Here is a 10,133-nt window from a genome sequence, read left to right as displayed (position 1 = left end):
TCCTCTGATAAGTCCTAAATCCTTGAGTGATGTCCTCATCAGGTTCCCTTAAAATTTCTAAGCTCTCTTCAATTTTCGGTTGTAGTACTTGCATGTATCGATATGTTTTTTAAAACTCAGACCAGACTGCCTCCTCAATTCATGCGAATCTTGAAATTGGATGTACACCATATCCTGATATTATAATCAGCAATTTGAACTGAGGTGAATCAATCATTAGATAAACTGCCCAAGTGGGGTAGATGAAATCTTTCAACTCGATCGTTAATCCTTTGAGTTCCGAAATGTAACTTTTTTTCTTGACCAACTCAACTTGCAGTCCAATGTGGGTTGGTCATGGTTGGAAGTTCTATGGCACTGGTATACATTTTATCTTCAGAACTTGCACCATTTTAACTGAGTCAACTCACGCAGTCCAATAGGTTTTTGTCAGACTACTGACCAGGTTGGCCCCTGCTATGGGGTTTTTGAATTGTTTAGCTTTTATGCTTCAAAACTGACAACCCCCTCCCCCCGGGTGTGGTTTTACTTTCTTTCCCAAAGGCAAGCTGAACTCTTGGAAAGGAGACGTCTGAAGAAGCTTAGGCAGAAGGAGCAGAAATCAAGAGAGCAGACTGATGGGGACAAGGAAGATTCTAGGGATGGTTCGCCGGATAACTTGGATGAAATAGTTTCTTCCACAGGAAATACCAACCAGGAGGCAGCGTCTGACCTCCATTCTCAGGAAGGACAGATAGATCTTGTTACGCCTTACCTTGAGCCAGTTCGACATCTGAAGACTGATGTGGAAGCAGACACAGGAAGTCTGACCGGATTTAACGATCCTGACATTGAGATGGCTTATGGTGACATAAGCACAGCCAATTGTCAGAATGTTGACCAGAAAATGCAGCAGGAAGGTAGCCGACGGCAACCAATTGTTGCTAGAAGGCAGCTTCTGAAACCACAAAGGAGCACACCAAATGGTATGCATTCAGGCCAAAATGCATTGAAATCAGGAGGGGTGCAGAAGCATGGGGTTTACAGGGACCAGAGAAATGTTTCTATAGCCACTGGCCATAAAGTATGGACTCGGAAAACCAAGTCCGAAGTCGAAGGAGAGGTTTTGAATTCAAGAGTACAAAGAGATTTGGTAGATCAATCAGATCAAAACGAGAACTGTGAGTTGTTGATAGGTTCCATCTCTGTCACACTTGGAGATTGTGTTAGCCAGCGTCAGGGTGAAACTGTGACTGCTGCTGTTGAACAGTGTACAGCAGAACAACCACCAAAGCGTAGCCACATCCTAGAGAAGCCGATCAAGGCTGATTCATCTCAGGGGAGCACCAACCGTCTGATGGTCAAGCTTTGGAGGCCAGTGGGAAGGCATGAAGCTGGGGTTTCCACAAATATACAAGTTGTTAAGAGAGAAGATGAAGCAGACGTGATTTCCTGCCAATTCACTGACCGAAATCCCTCCAGTGAGAGTTGTCTGGCCCATGGTGCCATTTATGATAGTGGCTCTGGGAGTAAGAAAGATTCTCCTATTCTGCTGAAAGATAATGCAGATTCTAGAGGGCTGATGTTTTCCAGTCGTGCTGCAGAAGCTTTTCTTGCTCAGAGTAAGATTATGTTCTTTTCTTTGCCTACTTGTTTCTCTTAAACTGCCCTGCAGATCTTGTGTCTAATTTGATTAAAACTTCATGCAGGATGGAAGGAGGCGATTGCTGCAGATCATGTGAAGCTTGTATTATGCATGGAAAATGAACCTGCCGGATGCTTGGAAAACCATGATGATGTGTTACTGCCGGCACAGTTTGTATCAGATGGTTGCGAACGCAGCATCCTTGGGAATGCTGAAAACCGGCTAGTGGGAGTGGGTCTTGAGCCCTCAACCACGGGACCTGCTAAAACCAAGTTCAGAGGGAAGCCAGAAAAGGGTTATAGACTAAAGTATATACCAAAGCAGAGAAATTGTACTTGAGTCAGTATTTTTCATTTGGGAGCAGGTTTTATGGACGGGACGCGTCCATGGGGTATCTATGGATGGCCCACCTATTTGTACCACATAGCAGGTTTGATGGGGACTGAAATTTTGTAGAGGTAGACCCAAAGGTCCCCCTGCTCACATGTCATGTACTAGCTCAATTGGAATTGGCCAAGTGGCAAAAATTAAATTTTCTGAAATCCAAGACTATCAAGAGGATGCATGACAAAGCTTAGTCTGCTAGGAAGGTACATGACATTAATTGGAGGGTATATGTTTGAATTTAGCTTTGAATTTTGGCAAGAGACCAGTCCAGATCATGCTCTAGATATTGAATGGTTATTCACTTGGCACAATTAAGTGGGTCATCCATAGATACTCTATGTATGGGAGTCCATAAAACCTTTTGTCTAATCTGTTTACCAATGTGCATTTTTATCACAGTAAAATCTTTTTCAGACCTTCTAGATTTATTCAAAGGTCTTCTGGTTTAGGAAAGAGTGGGCAAAAGAAAAAGGTCCAGAGGGTATATTTTTTTGAGATCATTTATTTTTGGGTGTGGTAACAGATTTTTTTTAGTCATTTTCTTGTTGTGGCAAAATTTTATAGCTGTAATAATTTTGCTTCATAGAGTTTTGATGAGGTTACAGTTTTGCTTCTCTGTAGTTCCTTTGCTAATGTTTCCTTTTGGTTTCTACAGGTATGTATATTCATTTTTTATGATAACCTGTATATCCATACTAGGTTGTAGTTGAGGATATCAAGACAGTACATCTTAATTGAGACTAGGATCAGGATTCTTTTTTTAACTGGTTTGTTGGTACAGAATCTGGATCTGAAGAGAATATGCCACTACACATTTGAATCATAATTGGAAAACCATGTTCATTTACTCCACTTTTTCTCCTCAAAACTTGATGATTCAGATGTGTCGAACCTAGCTGGGATGAGTCATGTAGTTTTCTAATACATTGGGTAATGGATGTGGATATCTGAGTACAAGCCTTCTTAAAGGTCCTCCCAAATGGAGGCTGTATAATAGGCGTTGGGCTCTTCTGTAGCGCACATCCAAGGCTCTGTCTATTCGGGCACGAAACTTAACACCCTGCAGGGCCGTCGGATGGTGTGTTACACACTGTGTCATGCTACAAAGGACTCAAATCCGCATAATAGATGCACAACCAAAAATTGGGAACCCCCACTCCCTTCCATGCAAATGATCCACGTTCCACCCATGTTGGCAATTGGCAAAGAGCCTACCCTTGTTGGCAATTGGCATACGGTCTATTGTAGACGAGGATCTAAATTGTGTGTCTACAAGACTACAACGCTTGCGAAGCAAAAGCAATCCACTTTTCCATTTATTGGTAAAATATTACTGTTACAAGGGTTTACTACTTTTCCAAACTTGCAAAGGCATCTATAATGCCACTTGATAGATGATGCGCCCATTTCAACCATTTGATAGAAAGGATATAGTCTAGAGTCTAGATTAATCACGTGTCAAATTTCAGAGTTTAATTTAATTAAGAGAAAGAGAACGGTATCTAGGTGTGTGCGGTTCGTTAACCTTGCGTCCAGACACAGAGGCATACGAAATGATTGTTGCGCCCAGGTAGTGTTTTTATTCCCTTTAATTAAATATATATTGTATTGGCATGCAACTTTGTATGTCTATGCATGTGTACCAATATTTGAGATATTACAATACATCCTCCCAACTTTGAACAAGAATAGATATTTTAGACAGGAAAAATCGAAAAACCATGAAAATAGACAATTGAGGTCTGGTTTTGTGAGTTCTGAATATGTCTCCAACTATTGTGACATCAATGAGGTCTGTTTTTGGGAGTTCTGAAAATGTCTCCAACTATTGTGACATCAATAAGGAGTGTCAAAAGTTGGCCTGCACCGATAGACTTGACCTGAACCAACCAATTGAACCCGAGATCGGCTTGATCGATTAATAATTGACCGTTCATGATGCAAGGTAGTGGCTTAACAATCGCCTGACCGGGACTGACCTTTGTAGTCTGATTAGCTAGTTTAAGCCCATTTAGCCTGATTACAACCTATTTATAGTCCGTTTAAGGATAATTTATAGCCCAATTAGTCAATTCCGATGACCTTGAGCTCAATTATGAATCAATAACCAATCGTCTGAATAGCAAAGCATCCGTGCACTGGCCTAGGAATGATTATCTAAATGGGCAAAAACAATGCAGCGTCTTAAATTGGTGGGGACTGTTTAGATTCGATCGAAACCAACCAGACCCAATAAATAGATTCTTTTTATTTATTTATTTATTTTTGGGTGAAAAGGCTGGACCAATTGACACCCCTACCAATGGCTATCTTTTTTTATTGGATTATTTTTAAATGCCCCCCCCCCCAACCCCCTGAAAATAGTGTCTCCAACTATCTTTTTATTAATTTCACGTGAACTCCTATTTTCTAAATTAAATTCACGTGAACTCCTATTTTCTAAATTAAATACCACTATTGTCTCTGCCGTTAGACAAAGACGTTATAACATAACGGATCCCAGTTTTTGAACTTTGATGGACCATTCTGCCCCCTGAATAAGGTAAAATGACCAAAATGACCTTACCTAAAAAAAAAAAAAAAAAACAAACTTGCAACTCAACTTCCCCAAATCGTTTAGGGTTTGGGGAAGATGAGTTCTTGAATTAGAATTTTTCAATGTTCATCGCCTGGTTCAGTTGCAAAATTTTTCATCTTTGTACATCTTATTTTCTGGTATGATTAAATGCTTGCATCTAGTAGGAACCTGAGTTGCAAATTTAATCTCCAAGTCCAAGATCCAGAGCTTTCGTCATTATTGAGAACCAATTTGCGAACCAGATCTGCAACTCCTTTGTCCCCTTGAATCAATTTCAGTAATCTATTGTTAAATTAATACTTATTTGCTGAAGTTTCCTTGGCCTGGATTCAATAGAGTTGGGGGTTACTAACTGTTGCTGTTTAATCTTGACCGAGTTGAAAAATTCTGCAACTGAACCAGGCTCCAAGACCTCCCTCTCTTTTCCCTTTCTCTTCTTTTGATCAAGAAGACATTCAATTTTCCAAACTGATACCTCGGCAGATTCCTGAGTTTTCCATGAGAAAATCAAGAGGGGTAGAATTGAATTCCTCCTCTTCCTCTTCTTCCAATGTGAGTCTCCATGACTTACTTTCTTCTTCGAACTCTGCTGTAACACCCGAACCCAAACCCTCTTGGTTACCGGTTGTTTTACCTGCATCTGAGGCCGGCATCGTGGTCGCCGGTGGACATCCGTCGTTCGCCGTGTCCTTCTGAGACCGCCGCCTCCTGATTCGGCCACCGCAAGGGGCGGCAGTAGCGTTTAAAAAAACCCTAACAATCTCTGTTTTGCGATTTGAGGAAGAAGGAGAGGGAATATTCCCTCTCCGATTCGTTATTCTTATAAAATTAAAAAAAAAAAAAGGTTTTTTATATGATCAATTTTTTAAAATCAAATGGGCATAATGGTCCATCAATATTAAAAAATTGGGATCTGTTATGATATAACATCTCTGACTAACGGTAGGGACTATAGTGATATTTAGTTTGGAAAGCTGGGGTGTATGTGAAATTAATGAAAATTTAGGAAGGCAACTATAAATCTGACCATTTTTAGGGGGACATTTGAAAATAACCCTTTTTTATTTTATGTTGAGGGAAGGGATCTTAGCATGACCCACATATATGATATATTGATATCTCCACGCTAAAACCAAGAAACATAGGAGAGACTAACAAGAGAGTGCCTCATAATTCATATACATGTCTAAATGGTCGGGATGTTAAAAGAGAAAAATATCAAAGAGCCAAGAGGTTTAGGAGAGAAACCAACATAAAAAAAACTAATTTCACAATTCATGCATCGATCTACATGGCCAGGAAGGAGAGAGAAAATATCAAAAAACCAAGAGGGTTGAGAGAGAGAGAGAGAGTTTGGATGGAAGTGTTGTCTTAATTCAATAACGAGTTATTTGAATCAAGCTCATTTGCGGCCTAAGGTTGAGTGGCACCGCTCAACTCATAAGCCATCATGTGGATTTCATGTTGATCTAATGGTTGGTAGAAGAGCTGATTGACCACTTGACATTTCTAAATTTTGAAATGATTAGATTTTTCAATCAACCATTGAATTGACATGAAATCCACGTAATGGCATGTGAAACAAGATGATCGCTCAACCTCGGGCCTCATCTCAATCCTGTTCTATTCAAAACGTCCATGCAACTCGCAAAACTGGATCAAATGTTCTCTTTGAATGACACGTGTTCTTATTGTTAATACCAAACCCTTGAAAAAACGACACGTTGACTACCTTATCCCTTGACATTTTGTTTCGATCGCTGATTTCCCGTTCTTCACAGGAACTCCTCCATTTCCCCCATTTTTCTCTTCGTTTGTTCTTACAACTCGTAACTTCTCGCTCACCGGACTTCACCCCTATCGTGTCTCGTCTTGGACCAGACCTTCTCAGAAGAAAAAGCTTAATCACTGTTTATTGTAGATTCTTACTTCCTCCCCAATTCCCAAAATCATCTTCTTCTTCTTCTTCGACTAGAATCCATAGAAATCACCCTTGAATTCAGAAAAAATAAAACAAAACTCCTTCTCAGGGTTAGTGCTTCTCAAAATGTCTGGGGGAATTGGTCCAACAGCTAGCGACATTCGTCTTGCCAAAGAAGAAGAAGTGGAGCAGAAATCGCAAAAACAGAGCACCCGCAGAGGTTTCTTATCATTCCGACAACTCAATGCTCTCGCCGTCATCATCGTCTTCTCAGCGAGTGGAATGGTAAGCATAGAAGACTTGGCTTTCGCATTCTTCACCCTTATCTATGTCTTCTTCCTCTCCAAGTTTGCCTTCCCTCTTCTGGGTCCTTACCCTGACCCCCCAGTTTTTGGCCAGACCAATAAGATTCTGAGTCTCTACGTCTCCCTAGCAGCCGTGATTGGGCTTTTACTCCCTATTGCTTACATCTTCGAAGGAATCTTAGAAGGCGACAAGGAGGGTATCAAAGCAGCCGCTCCTCACGTCTTCCTTCTATCCAGCCAAGTTTTCGTGGAAGGTTTAACATTTAGCCTCGGCTTCTCGCTTCCGATCAGGGCTTTTGTGCCGGTATTTTACAATTCGATGAGGATGTTCACGCTTCTTGATTGGTTGAAAGCTGAGATCGGAAAGGCGGGTGAGGGTTCTGGTGGATCAATCAGGAGAGTTTATTTTGGGAGAGCGCTTGCAGTGGCAAATCTAGGGTTATGGTCCTTCAATCTCTTTGGCTTCTTATTGCCCGTTTACCTCCCCAGATGTTTAAAGAAATACTACGGTTATAAGGAGAAGGTTTGAGGAAGTTCTTGATCTCGACTGTGGTGTTCGAATCTCTACAGGCTTTTACTGCTCTACTTATTATGGTCTTCGATTTTGTTTTCTAGTTGGGCGATTAGATCGATAAGATTAGTAGTTCTTGTTTATCTTTTTCTCTTGTTCTTGTTTTGAGCATTGCTGCGTTAAGGTCATATAAATTCTTATTTTGGATGAGTGGATCATCAACCACTGTAATTTAGAAATTTGGGGGTTTTCTGAGAACATGAATTTTTAGTATGAACCTTAAGGGTAATGGAAGCAACTCCTCATAGCATCTTTACTTGTCGATCTCATGCAAGTCTATATCTTAGTTGCTTTCAAACTCTGGAATATAACCTTGTTGCCTGCTTCTCTTCCCTATTTGTGGCATTGCTATGTTCGTCATAAATGGGAAATAGATCGCTGCTTGGGCCTCTAGAGCCCTGCATGCACACAAACATCGCCCTGAGTGGGATTTCTGCCTTTCCATGGGAGTAATGTGGTACTTTTGCTCGCTTGTGTGTCTAGGTGTGAATTTTTATCCTCTCAATTACACTGCCCGTACGTGAGGTAAAGTAAATCTAATAGAAGGAGGTGGACCCCACCTCGGGCAATGTGTTCGGGTAGGGGATAGGGTAGTCATTTCTACCTCCTTTGTTAGATGTACTTGACGTCAAGTACAGGCAATGTAATTGAGAGGAAACATCTTCTTATCGCATGTTTATTTGTCGATCTCATGCAAGTCCGTGTTGGATTTTTATCCCCTCAATTTCCTCAATTCTATCTAGTAGGGTTTTGATCGTTTTCCATATTTTAGTTGCTTTAAAAACTCTGCAATATCACCATTTCTTATGAAGCTCTGGAATATGGAAGAGGATTTCCTCTAGCCGTGGCTGGAACTAGAGGGTCCAATCTTGCCAAAACACCATTCCCCTTCCTGTTTTTTGGGGGGTTTTCGAGCGCTGGAAAAAAACCTCCAGCTCCCGTTACGGCTGGAGAAGAGCCAGGTCCTTGGAATATCATCTTGTTGTTTATTTCCATTCTCTATTGTGGGATCCACAGGAGGAGTGGATTCCATGTGAGTGGTCCTACAAGGCCTTGGACGGTTCTTGTATAAGGACATGATAAGGTTTCGACATTTGATATTTGATGAGGATGGTGTTGGATGTTGACATACTGTTTAAAGAGGATTATTATGTGTCGGTGGCTTTTAGAGCTGTTGTTAAGGCCCATAGGTTAACCTTAACTAAGAATGAAGCCTCATCATATGGTTGTGAAAACCATAATTGGGATGGTATCTACAGATGCATAAGCTAGATATTGAAAACTATACGATCAAATAATGTGTAAATTTTTTCAGGGTAAAATATGAAAAATGTGTGATCCCCATGCAAAGCCTTCTCTCATGAAAATATAGATAGTTAAGAAAGTAGTAAAAAATCAGTTTTTACGATTTTACCGGAAAATTTTCTTGTTCTCATTATTTTACACTGAAACAAATAACGATCTTTTTTCTTTCTCTCCCTCTTCCGCCTCAATCCATATTTGCTTTACGCTACGAATGTGGAAACCCAAATTAAGTATAGCCTGATATTGAATATTGGGAAGTAGTTTTCTGTCAGGTAGTGTGTCATATATCAACACTCCCATGAGTCTCTCTCTCTCTCTTCCCCCTATATGAAAATGGCAAAATGAAGAAAAAATGGATGTAGAAATAGAAAGACTTTCGAAACAAAGGGTACTAAACAGGAACAAGAGAGATCCATCGAAAAAGACCCTTACCCTTCTCTTTGCTTGGAAAAAAAAGGAGGATCTAAAAAAATAGATGAAACAAAGAAGAGATCTAGATGAATAGAAACAAAATAAAAAAAAACCTAAGGATGAATTCCACTTTCACTTTAAAGAGACATCTTATAAAAATAGCCCAAACCCTCATGCCCTGGGCGACACATATGCTACAATGGACGGAACAAAGGGTCGTTATCCCACAAGGGTGAGCTAACTCCAAAAAGCCGTCCTCAGTTCAGATTGTAGACTATAACTCACTTACATAAAGCTGGAATCTCTGGTAAATGTCAGCCATCCATATGGCAATGAATTCGTTCCAGGGCCTTTTACACACCGCTCGTCACATCTCCCATGCCATATCAATGGTGGCACAGAGGAACAATTGTTGGTGATGGAGAATATTTGACAAAAATTTGCATCCTACACGCAATACGTGTTTGATCAAATACATATAATGGGGCTTAGAGTAACCTCAAAACCTATAGTACTAGTTCTTCAAATGATTGTAGCACTAGAACTGGCTATTCTGCATGGGCAACATAGATCAACGCAGCGGAGACGTTCTTCCCGAATTAGAGTTTCAAAAACCCCAGCTCTCAAATTAGAGAGAGAGTGCCATGATTATGGGTATTCTAAAACCCCAAAAGACGCTCACAAAACCAAAGAGAGAATATGACATGATTTTGGGGATTCTAAAACCCTAAAACCGTTGGTTAATAGTGATGAATTGTGTCTCTCTCATCCTTAATTATGTATTTGTAGAATGTCATCTAACAATTTCTCATGTTGAGTGGGTGTGATCTTATAGAGTGTTTACCATTGTGATTGCACAAGAAGAATCTAACTCATCTAAAATTAATGTATGGTATTATTTATCCAAAAAATAACATTAATTAACAATAAGTTCAACAACAGTTAAAAATAACATGTAAACCCCTGAGTGATAGAATACATTACACTTAAGTCTCTCATAAAACTTTCAAGTAAGAGGACAAAACAACTAT

At 40.2% G+C, this 10,133-nt stretch overlaps 2 protein-coding genes across 2 annotated transcripts; both read left to right on the top strand.

Moving 5' to 3' along the window:
* The first annotated feature begins 354 nt into the window (after positions 1-354).
* LOC122665365 lies at positions 355-2,160 on the top strand. Its single transcript, XM_043861496.1, has 2 exons — positions 355-1,601; positions 1,689-2,160. Exons 1-2 carry the CDS (start codon positions 836-838, stop codon positions 1,961-1,963), a joined length of 1,041 nt encoding a protein of 346 aa, XP_043717431.1. The 5' UTR covers positions 355-835; the 3' UTR covers positions 1,964-2,160.
* A 4,449-nt stretch (positions 2,161-6,609) lies between these two features.
* Positions 6,610-7,409, top strand: LOC122663825. The gene has a single exon (XM_043859473.1). The coding sequence runs from the start codon at positions 6,637-6,639 to the stop codon at positions 7,342-7,344; it is 708 nt and encodes a 235-aa protein (XP_043715408.1). The 5' UTR covers positions 6,610-6,636; the 3' UTR covers positions 7,345-7,409.
* The last annotated feature ends 2,724 nt before the right edge of the window (positions 7,410-10,133 follow it).

Source organism: Telopea speciosissima, chromosome 6 (genome assembly GCF_018873765.1).
Source record: "Telopea speciosissima isolate NSW1024214 ecotype Mountain lineage chromosome 6, Tspe_v1, whole genome shotgun sequence".
Lineage (NCBI taxonomy): Eukaryota > Viridiplantae > Streptophyta > Magnoliopsida > Proteales > Proteaceae > Telopea > Telopea speciosissima.
The sequence above is the reverse complement of the archived record's forward strand: the minus strand, read 5'-3'. Positions and strand labels throughout refer to the sequence as shown.

What these genes read in the sequence shown, in the direction of transcription:
- LOC122663825 (XM_043859473.1), top strand. Translation starts at nt 6,637, where the DNA reads ATGTCTGGGGGAATTGGTCCAACAGCTAGCGACATTCGTCTTGCCAAA.
- LOC122665365 (XM_043861496.1), top strand. Translation starts at nt 836, where the DNA reads ATGGCTTATGGTGACATAAGCACAGCCAATTGTCAGAATGTTGACCAG. An exon ending in AGAAGCTTTTCTTGCTCAGA is followed by an intron (nt 1,602 to 1,688) that starts GTAAGATTATGT and finishes AACTTCATGCAG; the next exon opens with GATGGAAGGAGGCGATTGCT.